The sequence below is a fragment of the Panthera pardus genome, unplaced genomic scaffold, assembly GCF_024362965.1.
Source record: "Panthera pardus isolate Hobbes unplaced genomic scaffold, ASM2436296v1 HiC_scaffold_24, whole genome shotgun sequence".
NCBI lineage: Eukaryota > Metazoa > Chordata > Mammalia > Carnivora > Felidae > Panthera > Panthera pardus.
Window position 1 is genome coordinate 102,374,580 of NW_026526810.1, and position 25,089 is coordinate 102,399,668.

Sequence of the window (25,089 nt, forward strand, 5' to 3'; positions counted from 1 at the left end):
AGAATGAGCAAATAGACATAAACAAACTGTGACTTGCTGAATTAGTATGGAAACAATCTCCAAGAATAGTGCTAGGGAGGCACTGTTTTCCAAGATATAGTTTGGTTAATGATGAAACTGAGATGCCGATTCCTTAAGATTATGAATCCTGTGTTTCTTCCTAGAGCTTACATCTGGTAATTTTTTTTTTTTTTTTTTTTGCTATTGAAGTAGTGAAAATCATAATCCAGTGCTTTTTTAGACCATCCATTTGCCAGATAAGTATGTATGCCATCATTCTTAGGTTAAATTGGTAAAACAATATGCGAAACCATGTCAAGAGGAAAAATCCTTCTGTAACGTATTAGTCGTTATTGTAGGATACTTACAAAGAGAGAGAATGGTTTTCCTATTCTTAGAGATTTACCTGTTTTACTTTTTTCTTTTTCTTTTTTTTTTTTTTCCCATAGCCTTGACCAATGTGAAAGAGTTTTGGAGCTCTTAAAACAGTATCAGAATTTTAAAAGTGTCTTGACAACTTTGATTCAAAAAGAAGAGAATGTCATCTCCCTTCAGGCTTCCTACATGGGAAAAGAGAACCTGAAGAAAAGGATAGCAGAGGTGAGTCCAGATTCCAAAGGGAACTCTACACCGTGGCCTCAGCAATAAAGAGGATATTATAAATGGAGTCATTTTTGAAACTCAGCTTACAAGAACAGTGGCCGTTTTACTAGATATCTAAGACCTTACTGAATTTATTACTAGGGCTTGAAAAAAACCCAGTCCCCAAGTTAACGCTAGGTTGCTTCTGTTTGGTTCTTGATACTATTGGTGTGGTTCTGCTGGAGTCTGGGGTCACCCCTGCTCCTACCTCTGTACAGTTTCAACAGTCTTTGCACTGACCTTCTGCCCAAAAGGAAACTGAGGCTTCATTTTAGGCTTGAGAGAATGAAGGTAGTGGGAAAACCCCTCTGTTATTAGTAGACAAAGGAATAATTATGTTTTTATTTATTGGCTTTCTGTAAAGGCGTGTGAGTGTATGTCCATGTTGTTCCATCTGTATTCATAGCCTAAACAATCACAGCATATTCGAAGAAGAGTAACACTTTTGGACACTAGGTGTCATTATTTTCTGTGATTTTATGTGGTTATCAACCAGAATGGCAGAAGAATGGAATCGTTGAAGGACACTGCCTGCTACACTATGTGACTGCACACCAGGAAGTTGCTTTTCCTAGCGGCTTTATGGTTTGATGAGAGAGAATCAACCAGATGCCTGCAGACAATTTAGTCTTTATCTAGAACTCTTATCCCTGAAGCCGAAGGTTCAGGGTGCAGACACATGACCAGAGCTATAGATGAGGAATAGCCTTAGTCTGAGACCCGCTTTCTCAGACTCAGTTTCTTGGAACTGATCAATCACAGAGAGCCTTGTTTGGACACCAGTTGTACAATATGTGACTGTGTAACTGGTTTCCTATGAGATTTAAATGAGGAAGGCCACCAAAACCATGAGCAGACAGTGCTCAGAAGCAACCTCTCTGCTTCCATCCAGCAGAGGTAGCTTTGGGTTTTGGTGGTCTTGGGATCTAGACAGATCCTGTCATCATCCCAGGGGATTTAAAGAGCTGGGGGTTTTCTTGATTCCCAGTAAATTCAACATGACCAGCCTTACAAGATTGACCTCAACCTTGTGTCCCAATTTACATAGCTACTCTTCTGCTATGGCCCTGATGCCAGTTTCCCAACGTGTACTGTTGTGTCAGGATCAAAATCTGCCTTATTCACAGATCCTGAGTCCCTACCTTGTATACTGAACAGATATCTAGTCTCTCTTGACTTGTAACTATTCTTGATTTGTGCTAATCCTCCTCAGTTCTGGAATCCCTGCCTTTGTCTCGTTAAGTGGAATCCCATTACCAATAGAAAGTCTTTCCTTTCCTGATCAGGTGAAGTAGCAACTGTAAAGTGCCTAGGACTTCATCAGCACCTAAATGAGTGTTAGTCCTAATGGCCCACCCTGTGTATGGCTGTGAACACTCTCTTCTCGGGTATATGACCATTCCTCCTGCCACCTATAACTGTGAACTGTACTTTCTGGATAAGTTATTTATCTGATGAATAAAACTTACTTCATCACCCAGCAGCTCTGTTGGGCTGGGGTGCCACACTTGTGGACCTGCCAGGTTGACCCCATCCTTTGAATGCTGGGTAGAGGCAGCCATGTTGTTCCCTGGGCCAGTTTGCTCTGGGCCTATGATGGGAGGGGCAGCCTGATGGTCTCTGAGTCACTTTTGGGTCATTCTTCTCCTGTCTTGAAGACTAATGCGTGCCTTCTGTTGAGATGGCTGGTTTATACCAATCTCCTTATGAAAGGGTCTTTTGGCCATTGTGTTAGTGTTCTCATTTTTTGGCAATATGGTATGAATATGGATAGACTGAGAATTTTCCAGATTTTTCACTTCTGCTTCCCTTTTACTGAGCAATTCCATCTTTGAATCATTTATGTTTTCTCACCTTTTACCGTAAGCAGTCAAGGAGGAGCCACGTCACATCTTCAGCACTTTGCTAAAGACATAGCTTCAGCTAAATATTCAATTTCATTGCTAGCTCGTTCTACCTTCCACAAAAACACAAGAACACAAACACAGTTCAGTCCAGTTCTTTGCCACTTGATAACAAGTATCGCCTTTTCTCCAGATCCAACATCATGTTCCTCATTTCTGTCTGCAACCTCATCGAAATGGCCTTTAGTATCTACATTCCTTTAGTATCTACATTCTGTTCATCATTACTTAGTTATTCTGTAAGAAGATTGAGACTTTCTCTCAGCTCTCCTCTTTTCTTTCTGAGCCCTCACCAGAATCGCCCTTAACCATCATTTCAGGGCAATACTGGCTTTTTCTAGCAGACTTCTCAAAAGTCTTCCAGCCTCTACCCATAACCCAGTTCTAAAGCCTCTTCTACATTTTTTGGTATTTATTACAGCAGTACCCCACTGCTCTGTACCAATTTCTGTCCTACTCTCTTCAGGCTGTAATGAAAAATAAAATACCATACGTTGGATGGCTTATAAACAACAATAATTTGGGGTGCCTGGGTAGCTCAGTTGGTTAAGCGTCTGACTTCAGCTCAGGTCATGATCTCATGGTTCATGAGTTCGAGCCCCACATCAGGCTCTGTGCTGACAGCTCAGAGCCTGGAGCCTGCTTCAGATTCTGTGTTTCCATCTCTCTGCCCCTCCCCAGCTTGCAGTCTCTCTGTCTTTCTCAAAAATAAATAAACTTTAAAAAACTTTTTTTAATAAAAAAAATAACAAAAATTTATTTCTCACAGTTCTGGAAGTTGAGAAGTACAAAAGCAAGGTCCCTGCAGATTTGGGGTCTGGTGGGGGCTTGCTTCCTGGTTCATAGATGGCTGTCTTCTTGCTGTGTCCTTAGATGGAGGAAAGGGCAAGAGAACTCTCTAGGGTCTCTTTTATAAGGGCACTAATTCTATTTATGAGGGCTTCACCCTCATGACCTCATGCCCTGCCAAAGGACCCACCTCCAAATACCATCACTATGGGGTTTAGAACAACAGCCTCTATGGTTTCTTATTAACTAACATAAAAATGTATAGTTTCTTATTTCAACAGCAATTTTATTTCATTTTTTAACTTCTAACTTTGTTTTGCCTGTCACAACAAAGTTTATTATGAAAATAGGCTGGTATGGATAAGGACAGATCAACAGCAATTTTAACCATGGATAGATCAAAGAATGAGGACTTTTAATAAATTATTCCTGTGCATAATATGATTTCACATATGCAAAATATATAGTAATAATGTAGTTCATTTAAACATGTCCTCATAAATGGAAGCTAGTATAATAAAGTTTAATTTTTTATTATTTTAAATAATGCTGTAGGGTGGAAAAGAGTTTTCATAAATATGAGAGAGTAAGGTTTACAGTAACGTACAGAGAACTCATAGAAATTAGTGAGTAAACCACTGAGATCCAAGTGGATATTTGTGCATAGGAAACAAATTGGCAATTGTGAAAAAAAAGAGACATAGTTGAACCTCATGAGTAATCAAAGGAAACCAAAGCTACTCCAAAATACCTCTGTTGGCCTTTTGTTAGTCAGTGAGATGTCTACTCTTTATGTTGCTGGTCAGAGAGCATATTGACACTACTCTTTTGGAAAACATTTTGACAGTATTATTCAAGATCCTTGAAAATACACCTCCCATTTGACCAAATATTTTACTTCTAGGATTAATCTTAAATATGGAAGATTCTTAATACCAAAGACATTCCTTGCAGTACTTTAAAATGTACTAATTTCTGGGGCGCCTGGGTGGCGCAGTCGGTTAAGCGTCCGACTTCAGCCAGGTCACGATCTCGCGGTCCGTGAGTTCGAGCCCCGCGTCAGGCTCTGGGCTGATGGCTCGGAGCCTGGAGCCTGTTTCCGATTCTGTGTCTCCCTCTCTCTCTGCCCCTCCCCCGTTCATGCTCTGTCTCTCTCTGTCCCAAAAATAAATAAAAAATGTTGGAAAAAAAAAAAATTAAAAAAAAAAATAAAATAAAATGTACTAATTTCCTTCTTTCTTCACTGGCCAAACCATACCCCCCTCCACTCCAATGACTGACTTGCCTCAGAAGCTGGAAAATCCTGAGGCCAGCAAAATTGGTTTTATTTGCAAATAAGAGTACCATGTGGCTTTGAGGTTTTAAGTAACACTGCTACCACTACTAAAAATGATAACGGTGATGATAGTAAAAGCTTCGGCCATTGATGGCTTGGCCATCGTGTGCCAAGTTCTTCACACATTATTGTATGGTTTCATTCCCAAATAATCCTGCAAGGGTTAAGTATTAACCCTGTTATATTGATGAGAAAACCAAGGTTTAGAGAATTTTAGAAGTAACTGTAGGGTTTGTAACGTTATCAAGATGGTGTTAAGAATGAAGAACAAAGGAATTCCTCGCCCCACCCTGTCAGTTTTCCCGATTTCTTGTGGGATTGTCAAAGGAGATGTCTACTCAAAAAATAAGAACTAATGGTATTGCTTTATTATAAGTTGCGTGAGTGCCCAATACCCCAGCAGGTTCTCTGGGAAGATGTGGTTCAAGCATCAGGCCAGCCTAAATGCTTACAAGGCCTTTTTCTCCTCCAGATCGAAATCGAAGTCTTAGAATCTTATCACAGAGTAGCTCAGATATGGATACAGGGACCTGGGTTCTTCATCTTATGTGAAGATAGGTTCATAATGCTGGTCTCAAGGATCTTACCTGTTAAATGATAAGAAGCAGAAAAAAGAACCATATCCACATATTGTATTTCTCAGGCACGCTGATCCTGCTTACCAGTAACGTCTAATTTATGTCTTGGAATTTGGACAGATTAGCATCTTCCTCTGTAACCAAGGCAAAAAGTGAGGATAGAGGTTAAGTGACTTTCCCAAGATTATATGGCTGATAAATGGCATAATCATGATTTAATCCCAGATCTGTGTGACTACAAAGTCATGTTTCAATCATCATAATATTGCCTTCTCTGTAGATGTTTGAAATACATATATGGCGGAAATAAAAATTAACTTTGCATTGTCTCTTCCCCCTTTCTCATCTGTAGAGGTTTGGTCACAAAGGCATTTTAAAAATTAATAAAATCACTAATTCCCTTTATGAAATGTATAAGAGCCTAAGCATTTATTATTATATTGAGAATCTTTTAGTATGGTATCTGGCATATGAGCAGTTTACATATTTGCTGGAATAATATGTTACTTTGTGATGTAAAATTATATTTTGTGATGAATTACATACCGTCTTCAGAAACAATCCACTTCTGTAGTATGTATTTGTAGTGTGATCCTTTGCACCAGTGGCTGAAATATGATATCACTGAGAACTTTTGTCTTTCAAACCATAGAAACCTGGATGTTTATCTAGGATATGGGGCCAGATTTCCACTCTCTTTAATGAAAGACAGAAGTGCAAGAGTAAGACTAAAGGCTAGAATGTCAGGGGACCATTCAAGTTTGGGAAAAGACAGAGTGAGCCTACTTTCCTTTATTCTACCCTTTCAATGTATTGTGGAACAAAACCCACAGTTCCTGTCAGTGCTAAAGATACCCTCTCCTGCTCTTTCTTTTTTCTTCACCCAGTGGCGGCATATGTCAATGTAACAACAGAGTTCTTTGAATGTATTGAAAATTACGCCATATAATTGAACAAATTATTTTTCCATTTAATTGAACAAAAACGTATTATGCCCATTGCAGAGGCTTGTGCCAGGAGGAAAAACACTGGAGTTTGCAATCAGCTTTGAAGATGTATCAGTCAGCATCCAGTCAGGAGACAGAAACACCTCCCCCCCCCCCCCAGTAATTTTTTTTCTATTTTAAAATTTTTATTCAATTATTATTATTATTATTTTATCTTTCTTTTTCTTTCTATAATTTATTTGTTAGCATATAGTGCAACAATGATTTCAGGAGTAGATACCTTAATGCCCCTTACCCATTTAGCCCTTCCCCCCCTCCCACAACCCCTCCAGTAACCCTGTGTTTGTTCTCCGTATTTAAGACTCTTTTATGTTTTGTCCCCCTCCCTGTTTTTATATTCTTTTTGCTTCCTTTCCCTTATGTTCGTCCGTTTTCTATCTCAAAGTCCTCATATGAGTGAAGTCATATGATATTTGTCTTTCTCTAATTTCCCTTAGCATAATACCCTCTAGTTCCATCCACGTAGTTGCAAATGGCAAGATTTCATTCTTTTTGATCGCTGAGTAATACTCCTCAGTTTTTATTATTTTAATTAAATTTTTATTTTGAGGTAATTGTGGATTCACATGCGGTTGTAAGAAATTATACAGAGAAATCCTGAGTACCCTTTACTGTAAGTTTCCCCAATGTTAAATCTTATAAAACTACGTAGTACAATATTGCAGTCAGGACACTGCCATTGATACAGTCAAGATCAAGGATGCTTCCATCACCACGAGGATCCCTCATGCTGTCATTTTATAGCCCTACCCTTTTTCCTCCTGTACATACACATACAGTATGTAACTTGGGAATTGGCTATTTCACACTCAGCATAATTCTCTGGAGATTCACTCAGATTCTTGCATGTATTGGTAGTTTGTTCCCTTTTCTTGCTGTGTAGTTTTCCATGGTATGGATGTAACCACAGTTTGTTCCATTACTCGCCGCTGAAGGGCATCTGGGTTGTTTATAATTTCGGGCTATTACAAGTAAAGCTGCTATAAACACATTCATATATGGGGTCTTTATGTGAATGTAAGTTTTTATTTCTCAGGGTTAACTGCGTAGGAGTGCAGTTGCTGGCTTGTATGTTAATCGTGTATTTAGTTTTTAGAGAAACTGCCCAACTGCTCCCACCAGCATTGTGGAATGATCCAGTTTCTCTGCATCGTTGCCAGCATTAGATGCTGTCTCAATTTTTTTTTTTTTTTTAACTCATGCTGATAGGTATGTAGTGGTATCACATTATGGTTTTAATTTGCATCTTCCTAATTGCTAATGGTATTGATAATCTTTTCTCGTGCTTCTTTGCCATCTGTGTGTCATCTTGGGGGAATTATCTCTTCATATCTTTTGCTTATTTACACTAATTAGATTTGTTTTGTTTTGTTACTGTTGCGTTTTGAGCATTCTTTTTATGTTCTAGATACTAACCGTTTGTTAGGCGATTTGCGAATACTTTCTCCTAAACTGGAGCTTGTCTTTTCATCCTCATAACAGGGTCTTTTGCAAAGCAAAAGGTTTTCATTTCAGTAAAGTACTGTTTATCGTTTTCTCCTTTCATGCATTGTACTTTTGGTGTTAAAATCTAAGAGTCTTCGTGTAGCTCAAGATCCTGAAGATTTTCTCGTATTTTTTTTCCTAAAAGTTTTGTAGTGTTATGATTTACACTTAAGCCCGTCATCCATTTAGAGTAAGTTTCTATATAAGGTATGAGACTTAGGTCTGTAGATGTCTAGTTGCTCCAGTGCCATATATGGAAAAGGCTCTCTTTCCTCCATTGAATTGCTTTTGCACTTTGTCAAAAATCAGTTGGGCAAACTCTTTGGGTCCACTTCCAGTTCACTGTTCTTTTCCATTGATCTATGTGTCTATCTCTTTGCCAAGACCACATTATCTTTATTACTGTGCCTCTATGATAAGTCTTAAAATCAAGTAGACCAATTCTTCCTACTTTCTTCTTCTTTTTCAAATGTTTTAGGTCTTCTAGTTTGTTCAGCATGCCATATAAATTTTATCTATCTATCTATCTAAGGGAAAAAGAAAATTCAGGGAACTTACCACCAAATTGGTGTTCAGGAGCTGGTCTTGAACTCTCCACCTCTTGAACTCTCCACTTTTCATTCTTACTAAGTTTGTTTCTTATATGATATCCAGGGATTTTAGTTGTACTTAATGGGAAGAATAGGGAAAATTATGTCTACTCCATATTTCCAGAAATGGAAGTCCCCTGCAGTGTATACTTTTTTAGGTGTTTGCCTATCAGAAATCTATTTTCAATTTTATATTGTTGTTAAAAATGCTCAGGTAAGACTGGAAAGCTGAGTGAAACATTACATTCGTCAACACTCACATTTTATTTTGTAGTTTAAGACCATCGGCCTTTTGATAATACAGTATTTTACCTTCCATGTTAGTAATGATATTGGGGGTTAACAAATGGTGCTGGGAGAACTGGACAGTAACATGCAGAAGGTGGAAACTCGACCACTTTCTCACACCATTCACAAAAATAAACTCAAAATGGATAAAGGACCTGAATGTGAGACAGGAAACCATCAAAACCCTAGAGGAGAAAGCAGGAAAAGACCTCTCTGACCTCAGCCGCAGTAATTTCTTACTTGACACATCCCCAAAGGCAAGGGAATTAAAAGCAAAAATGAACTATTGGGACCTCATGAAGATAAAAAGCTTCTGCACAGCAAAGGGAACAATCAACAAAACTAAAAGGCAACCAACGGAATGGGAAAAGATACTTGCAAATGACATATCGGACAAAGGGTTAGTATCCAAAGAGCTCACCAAACTCCACACCCGAAAAACAAATAATCCAGTGAAGAAATGGGCAGAACACATGAATAGACACTTCTCTAAAGACGTCCGGATGGCCTACAGGCACATGAAAAGATGCTCAACGTCGCTCCTCATCAGGGAAATACAAATCAGAACCACACTCAGATATCACCTCACGCCAGTCAGAGTGGCCAAAATGAACAAACCAGGAGACTATAGATGCTGGAGAGGATGTGGAGAAACGGGAACCCTCTTGCACTGTTGGTGGGAATGCAAATTGGTGCAGCCACTCTGGAAAACAGTGTTGGAGGTTCCTCAAAAAATTAAAAATAGACCTACCCTATGACCAGCAGTAGCACTGCTAAGAATTTACCCAAGGGATACAGGAGTCCTGATGCATAGGGGCACTTGTACCCCAATGTTTATAGCAGCACTCTCAACAATAACCAAATTATGGAAAGAGCCTAAATGTCCATCAACTGATGAATGGATAAAGAAATTGTGGTTTATACACACAATGGAGTACTACGTGGCAATGAGAAAGAATGAAATATGGCCCTTCATAGCAAAGTGGATGGAACTGGAGAGTGTGATGCTAAGTGAAATAAGCCATACAGAGAAAGACAGATACCATATGGTTTCACTCTTATGTGGATCCTGAGAAACTTAACAGAAACCCATGGGGGAGGGGAAGGAGAAAAAAAAAAAAAAAAGAGGTTAGAGTGGGAGAGAGCCAAAGCATAAGAGACTCTTAAAAACAGAGAACAAACTGAGGGTTGATGGGGAGTGGGAGGGAGGGGAGGGTGGGTGATGGGTATTGAGGAGGGCACCTTTTGGGATGAGCACTGGCTGTTGTATGGAAACCAATTTGACGATAAATTTCATATATTGAAAAAAATGATATTGGGGGGCACCTGGGTGGCTCAATCAGTTAAGTGTCCAACTCTTGATCTCGGCTCATGTCATGATCTGACAATTCATGGGTTCAAGCCCCACATCGGGCTCTGTACTGATGTTGCAGAGACTGCTTGGGATTCTTTCTCTCCTCCTCTCTGACCCTCCCCGGCTTGTTCTCTCTCTTTCTCTCTCTCTCTGAAATAAAGAAAGAAAGCAAGAAATGATGTATTAAAGATATATTAGAGTTCTGTTTTATTCAGATGAGCATGGTTCTTCAACTTCCACAGATGATTACTGTTAGAGGAATCTAGGAACTGCCTTTTTTTATACTATTGAATGAAGGTTTTTGTTTTGTTTTGTTTTTTTTGTAGACTGTTATTTCACCTGGACAGGAAACATGGCTTTAGATTATTACAATTATTTCATCATGCAGAGTGGGAAGAAATTTTGGTGTAGGATTACTGGTAAATGAGATGGTTAGGATTCTAAAAACTTTTTATTGAGAAAGTGGGAAAATAACAACCTGCTTTAGAAAAGATAATGTACAAAGTACATATTAAAGTATTAATATAAGGTATTAATACAGAGTATCCTCTGTTATGATGTTGTGGGTTTTTTTTTTTAAGTTTATTTCTTTATTTGAGGTGAGGGGGAGGAGAGGCAGAGAGAGAGGGGGAGAGAGAATCCTAAGTAGCCTCTGCATTGTCAGCACAGAGCCCAATGCAGGGCTCAAACTCACAAACCGCAAGAGATTCTGCCATGAGCCAAAACCAGGAGTCCAACGTTTAACCAACTGAGCCACCCAGGTGTCCCTATGATATTGTTTTTAAGCTGAATAGCCAATAATAGAATTTTGGTTCTTACTAATTTTTCTATGTAAATCTATCAAAAATGTGTTAACCTAACTTTTTTTACAGATTGAAATTGTCAAAGAAGAATTTAATGAACATTTAGAAGTTGTAGACAAGATTAACCAGGTCTGTAGAAACCTACAATTTCATCTAAATAAAATGAGAAGTTTTGAAGAGCCTCCTTTTGAGAAAGAAGCTAATATTATTGTGGATAGATGGCTTGATGTGAGTGACAATTTAATTCACCAAAAATTCTCTTTGATAACAAATCGATCTTCTCTGTTGTATCTTTAGTATTTTTATCTAATTACAAAGTTCAAAAGGGTTCATTGTAAAAATGTTCAAATATAAAATTTATGACTTAGGAATTATTAATTTTACCTGCAGAGTTAGACGCTACTAACAAATGGGTCTATACACGCAGATATAAAAGCACATACGCAACTTATTTAAAATAAAGTAGTTAATATATTAACCATTCGTGCAGGATATTCATGCTCAACTATATATTTAATACAGTTTTGGTTGAGTAATAGTTATATTGTTATGAATTACAAATTAAGAATTTGTGTTATATTTTCATCTGAGTTTTTAAAAACACCTTTAATTTATTGCGGGTTAGAAATTAGGAAGACTTTGCTTTCAGTTGCCTGTAAGTGGCAGCAAAGTTGTTTTTTTTTTTTTTTGTGGAAGAAAGAACTATGTTATGTGTTCAAGCACATTTTTTTGTTGTTGATAAATAAAGCAAATTGTTCAACAAGCAAAGGCAAATTTTTATTTTAAAATAATGTGTGACTGAAACAATGGTTTTCATACTTTTTTTTTTTACCACTAAATGTGTTATTTCTATTTTTTAATTATGGCAGATAAATGAAAAAACCGAAGACTACTATGAAAATCTTGGTCGAGCTCTAGCTTTGTGGGACAAGCTTTTTAACTTAAAAAATGTCATTGATGAGTGGACTGAAAAGGTCCTTCGAAAAGTGGAATTACATCAACTGACTGAAGAAGAAAGAGAAAAGCTGAAGGTAATTTAACAGATAAAATGTATGCTCTTTTTGTACACAGTTGACATTGAATATTGAGCTTGCTTTCTTGAAGCAGTGTAGAGAAATCACCAAGAAATGTTTTATTTCTTTCATTATCCCTTGAGTGGGACCGCAATTCTCTTGTTTCCTTTGATATGTAGGAAGATGTTAGCAGGTATTATTAATCTGGGGTTCACAGACACCCCAGTGGTTAGTGGATAAAATGACCTTATATGGGAAAAATTGCATCTTTATCTTTCTGAATGTCTAATCAAAATATAATGTGTTTCAGTTATGAATATAGTCAACAAACATAGCAGGATGAACATTGTATGTGACTTTGTTATCAAGAAAGTCACAGGTATTTGGGGGTCATTATCTAGTTGTAACTATTACCCTTTTCACTACTTTGAAATTATGGCTGTGAGTAGGGTCACTGCTAGATCTTATTATTTAAGGTATTAATATAGAAACATACATATTACTATAGCATAAGTTATTTTTAATACTTTGATAACTAAGTCAATATAATTGTTTTCCTTTATATTTCTACATAATTTATCTTTTGTTTTTAAAATATTATTATGCATTCAAAAATAAATAAATAAATAAATAAATAAATAAATAAATAAATAAATAAATATTATTATGCAAAGGGTCCACAGGATTCACCAGACTATCAGAAGCATTGTATGGTATAAGCAACATTAATAACTCCTGGAAGACACCCCACCAAATGCATAATTTTTCCCAAGTGGGAACCCCTGTCTCAGGGGTTGGCAGATTTTTTTTTTTTAAGGGGCCAAATTGTAAATATTTTAAGCTTGTAGATCATTTGGTCACAGTTGTCACAATTGATTAATGCTGCTGTTGTAGCATAAAAGCACTCAGTCATAGATGGTACATAAATGCTTGAAAGTAACTGGGTTCTAATAAAACTTTATTTATAAAAACAGACTACCAGCCCTTAGACTATTAACCCCTGATCTAGATCATGAGTATGAACAACCTTCATAATTTGAATCAAGCAGTCTCTCCCTCCGAAAGATTAGAAAAAAATACCAGGCCGAGTATCAGAATCTTTATAGAGCTTCTTCTTTTTTTTTTTTATTTTTTTATTTTTTTATGAAATTTATTGTCAAATTGGTTTCCATATAACACCCAGTGCTCATCCCAACAGGTGCCCTCCTCAACACCCATCACTCACCCACCCCTCCCTCCCACCCCCCCATCAACCCTCAGTTTGTTCTCAGTTTTTAGGAGTCTCTTATGTTTTGGCTCCCTCCTTCTCTAGCCGTTTGTTTTTTTTTTTTTCCTTCCCCTCCCCCATGGTCTTCTGTTATGTTTCTGAGGATCCACATTAAGAGTGAAAACATATGGTATCTGTCTTCAAAAAAGGCTAGTTTTTAAAACAGTAATCTCAGGTTTTGCCATTTGGAAAGAATTTATCTATTTTAGCACTAGGAAGAATTTTTTCTAATTGTTTGTTTATATATTATTCATTTGGATCATATAAAATCTCTACCTTTGTAGATCAGAAAACATTCAAATATTGGCAATTATATGTGGTCCAATGTAACAGAAAAGTGTATGTATGTGCACATGAAGCCTTTACAGTATGCCAGGTCTAATGCTTCCCGTCTCATTTTTTTTCCTCGAATCTTTGTTATTTTATTCATTCTTAAATTCACATATCCACTTTTATACACTTGGAAAAGGTTTCCAGAAAGTGTAGAGATTTACGAGTTTCCTGTGTATATGATGATAGAAGTTATCATTTTCTAGGTGTAAATGAACAAGTTCCTTAAAAATGCCTTGAAATGCAGGTTGTTTAAAACTTTGAAGTTACGGACTGTAAACTGCCAGCCTGTGAGCCAAATTCTGCCAACAGTGTGTGTGTGTGTGTGTGTGTGTGTGTGTGTGTGGTGTGCTTACACACGTGCGCGTGCACATGCGGGCACAGTTTATATGTACAGATGTATGACATGTTGATGTAGGCACTGCATTCTGGTATAGCACAAGCCTGGCCCCTCTCTATGTCGTCTTCTAGCTGGAATGCTTTGCTCAATTATAACATTTTCCTGGCTCATAAAGCCACTTGGGTTTGTGACTCCCAGGACTCGTTCAAAAAACAAGGGATTTGGGGAAATCCAAAGTTTCTCTCGGTTTCTGTATGTTAATAATCATAATCATGAGTACCAGAAAATAAGGTATAAGATAAAAAGGTATTATCCACTAATATTATGTTTTAGGAAGAGTTACAAGTCCACGAACAAAAATCTTCAGAGTTTTCTAAAAGAGTGGCTAAAATACAGTTTCTCCTTCAAAGCAGCGAAACGCCTCTTGAATTGCAGGTAAGAGAATTTTTATTTAACAGTTGCAATTAAAGCACTCTGAAGTAACTCATGCCCATAAACCAGAATTCTAAATCTTAAACCTAAAGTAAAATTAGGGGGCGCCTGGGTGGCTCAGTCAGTTAAGCGTCCAACTTCGGCTCAGGTCATGATCTAATGGCTTGTGGGTTCAAGCCCTGGGTTGGGCTGTGTGCTGACAGCTCAGAGCCTGGAACCTGCTTCAGATTCTGTGTCTCCTTTGTCTCTGCCCCTCTCCCACTTGCACTCTCTCTCTCTCTCTCTCTCTCTCTGTCTCTCAAAAACAAATAAACATTAAAAAATTTTTAAAAAATCATAAAGTAAAATTAGGATCATTATTTAGTTCATCTTTATTCAATTCCTATATTAAGTCCAACTGAATTTTTAATACTTGGCATAGTTGATTATGTTTGTTTAAAGTATATATTTTTTTAGTGTTTTAACTTATTTCCAGGCCTCTTGTGTGGAGCTGGAGATATTGTCATGCTTCTGTTTGAAGGAAGGGTTTCCTCTTGAGTGTCCTTTGGCCATAAGAAGGAGAATACGACTCGTGTGATTCTCTGTTTATTAATTGCTAGATGGAGGAAGCAGGGAGATGGACCAAAGTGTGATTTTCTGTTGTGTGAAGAGATTTGTTACAATTTTTATTTAGGTAGAGCACATGGTGGCTGAGTATGAGCTCTGGAGTCAGACTTTCTGGGTGAGGTCCCAGCTCTGTCATCAGCTAGCTTTATGATCTTGGGCAAGTCAAGTTAGTTAACATTCTAAAGCCTGAATTTTGTCCATCAAGTGCTTACCGCAATGCTGTTGTGGACATAATAAATGCTCAATAAATGCTGGCTATTACTTTTCTGTATTTTTTTAATGTTTATTTATTTTTGAAAGAGAGAGTGAGACAGAGCATGAGCAGGGGAGGGGCAGAGAGAGAGGGAGACATAGAATCGGAAGCAGGTTCCAGTCTCTGAGCCGTCAGCACAGAGCCTGACGTGGGACCCGAACTACAAACTGTGAGATCATGACCTGAGCCGAAGTCAGACACTCAACCTACTGAGTCACCCAGGCGTCCCAATTTTTCTATATGTTTTAATACATTTTCAAATGAGTGCCATGAGATGGTACCTCAATTGTTATGCTAGATAAAACTTGCTTTGGGGGGGGGGTAGGATTTTCAAATTAGTTTATTTATTTTTTTTTTAAAATTTTTTTTTCAACGTTTTTTATTTATTTTTGGGACAGAGAGAGACAGAGCATGAACGGGGGAGGGGCAGAGAGAGAGGGAGACACAGAATCGGAAACAGGCTCCAGGCTCCGAGCCATCAGCCCAGAGCCTGACGCGGGGCTCGAACTCACGGACCGCGAGATCGTGACCTGGCTGAAGTCGGACGCTCAACCGACTGCGCCACCCAGGCGCCCCTCAAATTAGTTTATTTTTAAAGTTCATTTATTTATTTGAGAGAGAGAGAGCAAGTGAGGGAGGGGCAGAGTGAGGGAGAGTGTATCCCCACTTGGGGCTTGAACTCATGAACCGTGAGATCATGACCTGAGCCGAAATCAAGAGCCAGACACTTAACCGACTGAGCCATCCAGGCACATTCCCCCCACCACCACCGCCCCCCCACCCAGCCCACAAATTAGTTTTTTAGAACAAAGACAGAATGTCAGTCTCAGTTTTTCATGTTATTCTTTTTGAAGCAATTTAAATTGTATCAGTGATGTAGAACAATGAGGAATTAATTCAACGTCTCAACTCATTCTGTAGCAATGCAGTTGTCTTAAAATCTAGTGAAATAAATTTGTTAATTAGACTTCATATATGTCATGATTTCAGGTCATGGAGTCCTCTGTTTTAAACAAGATAGAAAATGTAAAAATGCATTTAACAGGAGAATCCAACTGCTCTGCGCTCAGTGGCCATACAGCTGAGCTAAGGGAGGATCTCGACCAAGCCAAGACTCAGATCGGAATGACTGAGTCCCTGTTAAAAGCCCTGTCTCCTTCTGACAGCTTAGAGATCTTTACTAAACTAGAGGTATGTCCCAGCTGCTTCTCTTCTGTGGTTCAGATTTATTTTCACGCTTATTTCTGATGACTTTGGCCTCTTGAAGTTAATGAAAAGTAGTAACTATTCAAAAAAATGAAAGTTGGGGGAAAAACCTCAGAAAAACAATTTGTGTGTATTTAGTTGAATCGCTTTGAGGGCAGTAATTATTTGATGTTAATTTGTGTTGCAGTATACATTTACTGGCTAAGATAAAGTGAATCCACTCAACAGAAAAATCATCTAGATTTTTATAAAAACAATGGAGATCTATTCTACTATGTGTAAATTGAACGCATTTTGAGACTTAATGGTTGTTTGTTTATGTATTTAGGAGATACAACAGCAAATCCTACAGCAAAAGCACAGTATGATGTTACTGGAGAATCAAATAGGTTGTCTGACTCCTGAACTCTCTGAATTAAAAAAGCAATATGAAAGTGTCAGTGATTTATTTAATACCAAAAAAAGTGTTTTGCAAGATCACTTTTCTAAGTTATTGAATGGTAAGTTATTGAATAGTGAGTTATTGAATGGTGAGCGCATTACTGTTTTTTCTGGGAATCTTGAAGTATGAATAAATATTGCGAACATGAAGGCTTATCTAAACTTCACTGAGAGATGGTTGCAGAGATTCTATTTAAGGAAAAGGATTTATTTATGTACTTATTTATTTAGGATTTATTCACATAAATCTTTTGGGGGGAAGCACTCACTGATCTATACGCCTATCATATAACATCTATTTCTTTCAAGTCCCAAATCTTTATTTCATGAAGGAAGGTCACCAACATCCTCACATTCGACCTGCTCACTGTGGTGAGTGAGTCTGGCGAAGTGCCTGTGAGCATGCTGTCCCTACGAGTGTCTGTGGGGGTACTGTGTGCTTGGAAAGGAGGTCGGGTATAGAAAATATACCATAATTACTTTTGAGAAATCTATTAACCTCAAAATTGGGCTTCAACTTATTACCACCTTACACAATGACTTGTTGTACCCACATTATGTGAAGTGAGTTTCAAAGCCTCTCACTTTAACAAGGGGTCTAAAGTCTTCCTTGAATGGATATAGCTTCTTTTGTTTTTTCCTACAGATCAGTGCAAGAACTTTAATGACTGGTTTGGCAACATTAAAATGAACCTTAAGGAGTGTTTTGAATCATCAGAAACAAAAAAGAGTGTGGAAGAAAAGCTGCAAAAACTTTCTGTAAGATATATGTAAATTTTAATCAAAATTTATCAAAGCTAACATACTAGAGGCATAGAACTGTGTTTAACTAGATACAATAATAATTACTTTGACTTGCTCGTTTCTCTACATAGAGGTAATGTTTCCAAATAACCGACTTTTTCCCAAATTTTTGAAACTCCATATTTACGGGGTCAGGGTGCAAGGCACTTAAGCAATTTCTGTTTTCACACCTGTTCTAAGATGCTGTTTAACAGGGTGTACTGGTGAATCCGGTTTTGGTAAAATCATATTTCATACAAAATAAAGGCTTTGCCTAATGTGGACTTGGATGTCCCTTGACTTTTCCTTTTGTTTTTTAAGTGTTGGTTTTTGTTTTTTTTTGTTTTTTTTTTTGTTTTTTTTTTTTTAGTATTTACTTATTTATTTTGGGGTTGGGAGAGAGAGAGAGAGACTCAGACTCTCAAGTAGGCTTCCCACTGTCAGGTCAAAGCCCAATGCCGTGCTCAAACTCACAAACCTCGAGATCATGAGCCCAAATCAAGAGCCGAACGCTTAACCAGCTGAGCCACCCAGGAGCCCCAAAGTCTCTTTACTTTCTTGAGAGAGGTCTCTTGACTTTCTGTTAAGTTTTTTCTGAGTAGCATTTCTTTTAACAGTCTCATTTGGACTTTCATGTAGCTGGTCGGAGGGTAGTGGAGGGCAGCTTGGAATAAAAGGTAATGTGCATGCAGGCATTTAAAATGCATATGGCACCTTAAATCTTCATCACTTTAGGCTAGATTGTCTAGTACTTTTAGGGAGGGTTAGCCTTTTGTTTTTTAAGCACTATTTGTATGAATTTATTTATTTTTATTTTTTTAATTTAAATCCAAGTTAATTAACATATGGTATAATAATGATTTCAGAAGTAGGATTTAGTGATTCATCACTTAACTTATAACACCCAGTGCTCATCCCAACAAGTGTCCTCCTTAATGCCCACCACCCATTTAGCCTATCCCCCCACACAACACCCCTCCAGCAACCTTCAGTTTGTTCTCTGTATTTAAGAGTCTCTTATGGTTTAACTCCCTGTTTTTATATTATTTTTCCTTCCCTTCCTTTATGTGCATCTGTTTTGTATCTTAAATTCCACATATGAGTGAAATCGTATGATATTTGTCTTTCTCTGACTGAAGACTGTCTAGTACTGTAGTTTGATGATGAGTCATGCTCTCAAGCTTATGAGTGGCACTAAGTATTCCTTGTTTGATTCTTTACTTTGCTGATACTGTTCTTTATTGGTAGAATTGCCTTTCTTCTTTTTTAGTTTAAGTCCTGACTTTTTGTCGTTGTTGTTGCCTTTAACTTTGTCCATCGCATGGCCTTAACAAATGATGCTCAAACCTTGAAACACAAACATTGAAATAAAATTCTTATTTGGACAGAGTTAAATAGAGAATAGTCTGTGTAGTTTTACATGTTGATTACCCGAGGGGAGCAAGTATTTAGAAGCTGAGCAGAGTCGGGAAAGAAAAATGCAGCTTCCCCAGTCTTACTCCTACTGACTTTCATGAACAAGCATTATTTTGCTTGATGTCATGTCCAGCAAGTCAGATGCAGACACACATTCTACAACTAATGTAAATTATCTTTTGGTCATTTGCCATTGGCGCTAGCCATATCTCCGTAGCTTTTCTTTCGTATAGGATGTTAGAAAGGTGACATGTCTACGTACCAGCTTGGAAAAGTGCTACAGGGGTGGTAGAGACCACACTTCAGCTTGCCAGTAGAGCATCACTGACTTTCTGTCTTCCTTAAGGATTTCTTAACTCTTGAAGGAAGAGGCAGTAAAACACAGCAGGTGGGAACTGTACTAAGTCATGTGAAGAAGCATCTGCCCAAAGCACATGTTAAGGAGCTTCACAGTTGGATTATAAATCAAGAAATTGAATTAGAAAAAATGGAGTCCATTTGCCAGGCACGAACAAAGGAGCTGAATGCCTGCTTGCAGCAGCTACTGAGGTAGGAAGTAACGGTGATAGCTAAATAACATATGTTTCTAATGATCTCTTTACACGTTTTGTGCATCAGTACAGCTAGCATGGGGATGTACAATACACACAAATTTCACAAATAAAATATACATTTTCAAATCTAAGTTTGACCCTAGGAAGATAGAAGTTGAGAGAATTCTTCAAATTATCTAATATGGCAGTAGTTCAGGGGAGAGTCCAAAAAATGTTTTGTTTCCTGTTCTTTGTGATATGTTTGCATAGCTCGTTGCTTTATAGAATCCTACTATATATATTTTTTTAACATTTATTTATTTTTGAGACAGAGAGAGACAGCATGAATGGGGGAGGGTCAGAGAGAGAGGGAGACACAGAATCCGAAACAGGCTCCAGGCTCTGAGCTGTCAGCACAGAGCCCGACGCGGGGCTCGAACTCATGGACCACGAGATCATGACCTGAGCCAAAGTCGGACGCTCAACCGACTGAGCCACCCAGGCGCCCCTATAGAATCCTACTATAATACAGGCTACTGTTTTTCGGATTTTAATGTTGCGAATTAATTCTTCACCAAAGAATAAAAAAAAAATGTAGTAAAAGCCTGATTGGTTTACAAAATCCATGCCAACCTTCTCTTCATAGAAACACTTTTTGCTTGTTTTATATTCTAACGTATGTAATATTCTGTTAGTCTCCAGGATGATCACAGAAATCTGAGCACATGGTTGACCAGTCAAGAAGAGAAATGGAAAGCACTGGAAAAACCAGGAGAGAAAACTGAGCTATTTTGCGAAGCTGTAGCTAGAAAAAGGTATAGCTAATCCTGTATGAATATATTTTCTGCCAACATGGTTTCTTACATGGTATTGTGGCTCCTCTAAACTTTCGATGATGTTTGGAATTTTCAGGGAACAATTTGAATCTATGGCCCAGCTGAACAATTCTTTGAAGGAATATGGGCTTACTGAAGAAGAAGAAATAATAATGGAATCAACACATTTGATTGATAGATACCAGACATTTTTGAGACAATTATGTGAAATTGATGAAGAGGATAAGTTACCTCCTACAGAGGACCAGAGCTTTAATGATCTTGCACATGATGTAATTCATTGGATAGCAGGGATTAAAGAGTCCCTTATGGTTTTGAATTCATCTGAAGGCAAAATGCCGCTTGAGGAAAGAATCCAAAAAATAAAGGTATAACTGTGGAAACTAAATTTCGGAGGTCAGAATGAACTCTAATTTTTAAAAGATTTACAGGAAAACTGCAAAGATTTGTTTCTTAATGGAAAATAGGATTACTGTGGAATGGCTGAGGACATTCAGATGACTGAGCTTACAAGAGAGAAGAGCTGTGATGGATCTAAAATTATTTTAAGGCAGACAGAAGAGAGAAGGTGTATTCTCTCTTTCTAAGGGCAGTACGTATGGAGCTGTGGCAGGTGGGAGTTTCCTAGGATATAAAAAGAATTTATGTCAGTACAAAGACATATCCGCAATGTCAAGGCGGGGCTGGAGAGGACCTCTTCTTCAGAGCAAATATGTATGGTTCAAAAGGTTATTAGATATCGAGTACATTGCGTAGTTTATAAAGGTTATGACATGCCGAGGGGGTTGCAGAGGGCAAGGAACTCCCAAGCTCCTCTAAGCCCACCTTTTATCTAAGGAGAGATTCAATAGGCTTTGTTAGTTACAAATGCAGGGGACAGAAGCCCATGTGCTTAAAAGGAACCCCAGAAGGATTGAAATCACAATCGAAGCATTATTACAGGAAGAAATGGTTCTGAATAGTGAGCTGTAAGAGTTGGTAAGGCTTACTGAAGTAATTGGAATCATTTGGGATTGTACGTGAAAGATTTTCCAGGGGAGGTGAATCTGGAGTAGTATTTCCAAGAAGGGAGGAACGTGATTGTTAGAGCAAAGGAGGGAAAGAGAAGACCAGGTAATGGGAATGAATTATGTTGTAGTGGAGAGACAAGAGTTGACATGGGGCACTGCGTTTTCCTGTGGGAAGCTCTAAGTCTCATTTTGGGTGTATAAAAATGTCTTGTTCAGGTTGTTTCCTTAACTCTCTATCTATAAATAATTGAGTGGATAGAAGGAAGGATTTTCCAGGGTCTTTTGGGCATATAACTTATTTGAAGGCAGTTGAAAATCAAGAGGAGAGCAGGAATGCAGCAAGAGCAATCTGACAAATACTTACGGAGAACCAATTCTGTATAATGTAAGGAGGTATCATTATCTTTTGGGCAACGTAAAAAATGAAAAGGTATTTCTGAAATCTACTCTGCAATTGGAATCTAAATATAATGTTTATAAATAAAAAGGTATCATATGTACTTCCTCTAAGCAATGCAAATGAGATTCTAAGATCTTTCTTTACTTCAGGAAATCATTTTGCTAAAGCCTGAAGGGGACGCTAAAATACAGACCATCATGAGTCAGGCTGAGAGCAGCAAGGCTCCATTGGCTCCAAAGACCCTTACTGATATCAAGAACCAGTGGGACAACACAATCCATTTAGCCAACACGTATCTAAGGTAAAGGACATGCCTTCACTTTCACGCCTTTTCATTGCCCGGTGAAGCCATAACAAGTATGTTTTGTCTGCCTCCTGGGTTTGGATATAATATCTGTTGGAGAGAAAGGCAGTAATGTCAGGGGCATTCACAATGTCAGAGGCAGAAATGAAGATGAATAGTTCTCGGGATCAGATAGGAAGCACTTGCTGTCATAACTCTGTGACAGTGTTTACTTTGGCTGGTTCATCAACCCATGGAGCTCTTGGTAACAAATTAGCATTGTCTCCCATTCTACTTTCAACGCTCTGCTTCTTACCAAAACCCCCTTCCCCCAGACAATTTCAGAGTCAGCATGGTATTACTGTAGAATAATTATGCCTTTAAATATATATTCCAAGAAAGTCTTAAGTGTGTAAACATTATAAATGTTGTCCAAATTCAGTGGATGTAATTCTGATGAAAATTCTTAATTCATATCACATGTTAAATAACATGTTTACTCTTTAGTGGAGATGTGAATTTTAGATCTTTTCTAGGAAGACAAGCAGATCAAAACTAAATTTAAGCATAAACTAGTTAGTTGGTTAATATACTGAATGATTATTTGTTTTACTTATATGAACAAGAAAAATATAAGATAACATAATTATATTTAAGCACAACAAAAACTGGAATGGTTTATTTTATTTATTTTTTTAATATATGAAATTTATTGTCAAATTGGTTTCCATTCAACACCCAGTGCTCATCCCAAAAGACGTCCTCTTCAATACCCGTCACCCACCCTCCCCACCCTCCCACCCCCCCATCAGCCCTCAGTTTGTTCTCAGGTTTTAAGAGTCTCTTATGCTTTGGCTCTCACCCACTCTAACCTCCTTTTTTTCTTCTCTTTTTTTTTCTTCCCCTCCCCCATGGGTTTCTGTTAAGTTTCTCAGGATCCACACAAGAGTGAAACCATATGGTATCTGTCTTTCTCTGTATGGCTTATTTCACTCAGCATAACACTCTCCAGTTCCATCCATGTTGCTACAAAGGGCCATATTTCATTCTTTCTCATTGCCACGTAGTACTCCATTGTGTATATAAACCACAATTTCTTTATCCATTCATCACTTGATGGACATTTAGGCTCTTTCCATAATTTGGCTATTGTTGAGAGTGCTGCTATAAACATTGGGGTACAAGTGCCCCTATGCATCAGTATTCCTGTATCCCTTGGGTAAATTCCTAGCAGTGCTATTGCTGGGTCATAGGGTAGGTCCATTTTTAATTTTTTGAGGAACCTCCACACTTTTCCAGAGCGGCTGCAAAAACTGGAATGGTTTAGAATCTAAATTATTAAGTGTTTGTTCTCAGGTCAAATTATGTGACAAAAATCTATTTTTTTAGGAATGCTGCAAATAATTTCTGATTTGGTTTCTGAGCTAACCTTAGTGCTATTTAGAATGCTATATTGCCAAAAGAGTCGTTGGGAATAATTTATATTAGTGTTATTTTAATGCTTTTTATTGTAATGTATGTTATACTATAATATGCAAAAAGCATTCCAATTTCCTAAGTGTCATTTCTAAAATATTTTGTACAACTTAGCCATCAAGAAAAGCTTCTACTAGAAGGAGAGAAGTATTTGCAAAGTAAGGAGGATCTGAGATTAATGCTCACAGAACTGAAAAAGAAACAAGAAGTGGGCTTTGCTCTGCAACACGGTTTGCAGGAGAAGAAAGCTCAGTTAAAAATTTATAAGAAATTCCTCCAGAAAGCGCAAGATTTGACATCCTTGCTAAAAGAGTTAAAATCTCAAGGAAGTTACCTCTTAGAATGCACTAAAAATCCCAACTTCAGTGAAGAGCCTTGGCTGGAGATAAAGCATCTACACGAAAGTCTTCTACAGCAACTACAGGTGAAATGGTCAAAATAAGTTGTTTTTTTTTTTTTTTTCAATATATGAAATTTATTGTCAAATTGGTTTCCATACAACACCCAGTGCTCATCCCTCAAAATAAGTTTTTTAATGATTGTCATAATTATGCACAAGTATGTCCTATTTGTATATGGAACCATTTTTTTGTTCTTCTGGTAAATCAAAAACTTTTAACGTTTAATTTATCCTTTTTAGATACAAATACTGACTCTGTAAGGGTAGAGAGCTCAATCCAGTCAGTTTTGCTAGAGAAATCCAGTGGCCATTGTTTGATTATTATGTTATTTTTTTTCTCATCCAAGTTCCTATTTTCAAGGGCCAGAAGTGTTAAGATTTAAGTATCTCTCTGAAGGTGATGGTGTTGAAGTTACCCATGCATCCACCTATCCATCCATTCATCCATCATCTATTCATTGGAATAGTTTACAGGCGACCCATGAACAAAGTGGGGGGCTAGGGATGCTGAGCCCCTCCTACAGTTGAATATTTGCGTATAACTTTTTCTCCCGCCAAACTTAACTGCTAATAGCCTACTGTTGAGAGGAAGCCTTACAGATAACATAAACAGTTGATTAACACATATTTTCTATATGTATTATATATCTATATTAATATATGACATATATAGTACCTAAAACATATATTACTTATAGTATAGTAAGTTAGGGAAAAGAAGATGTTATTAAGAAAATCATAAGAGGAAATACATTTACAGTACTGTACAAGCTCTGTGATATGTGGATCCATATAGTTCAAATTCATGTTGTTTAAGGTCAGCTATATATTCATTATTCTGTATAAACCTTATCAGTTTCCCTCCCTTGAGTAGTCTGCAGTAAAAGAGTTAAGAGATAAATGTCAGTTTGTCACAAGGGAATGTATTCTCATAAGAGAATTATCTGTAATTCTTTGCATATGGGAAGTTAGATCAATATAAGGGTTATGTGGGTAAGAAGTCTTGCTTATACAGATTGCAGGACGTGTGCAGGGGTAAAGAGATACCTACTTGGCTATAAATTATTTAGTTTAATAATTGCTACTTTTCTGATGAGGTGTGGCCGCCTTATTTTCTTATTCCAGGAAGCAGACCTGAAGATGGGTTTGTTCTCGAGTTAGGATTACTTTTTCCTAAAACACAATGTTGGACTTGAATTCTTAGGAAAGGAATCTGAGGTTAGGCTGATCTCATATAGTCTCATTTACAACTGTGGGTATTTGATTTTACTAAGAAGGATAATTAAGG

The 25,089-nt window shown here is 37.6% G+C and overlaps 1 protein-coding gene across 11 annotated transcripts in view; it reads left to right on the plus strand.

Moving 5' to 3' along the window:
• Positions 1-25,089, plus strand: part of SYNE2 (spectrin repeat containing nuclear envelope protein 2) — a 339,505-nt gene that overhangs the window by 142,876 nt on the left and 171,540 nt on the right. For all 11 annotated transcript variants that reach the window (XM_053889485.1, XM_053889486.1, XM_053889482.1 and 8 more), the window contains 12 exons: positions 450-600; positions 10,846-11,004; positions 11,646-11,807; positions 14,060-14,161; positions 16,008-16,208; positions 16,552-16,723; positions 17,311-17,423; positions 19,210-19,412; positions 20,092-20,211; positions 20,309-20,600; positions 21,792-21,943; positions 23,516-23,825. In XM_053889485.1, coding sequence (XP_053745460.1) covers positions 450-600; positions 10,846-11,004; positions 11,646-11,807; positions 14,060-14,161; positions 16,008-16,208; positions 16,552-16,723; positions 17,311-17,423; positions 19,210-19,412; positions 20,092-20,211; positions 20,309-20,600; positions 21,792-21,943; positions 23,516-23,825 — 2,137 coding nt within the window. The remainder of the gene's footprint in view (positions 1-449; positions 601-10,845; positions 11,005-11,645; positions 11,808-14,059; positions 14,162-16,007; positions 16,209-16,551; positions 16,724-17,310; positions 17,424-19,209; positions 19,413-20,091; positions 20,212-20,308; positions 20,601-21,791; positions 21,944-23,515; positions 23,826-25,089) is intronic.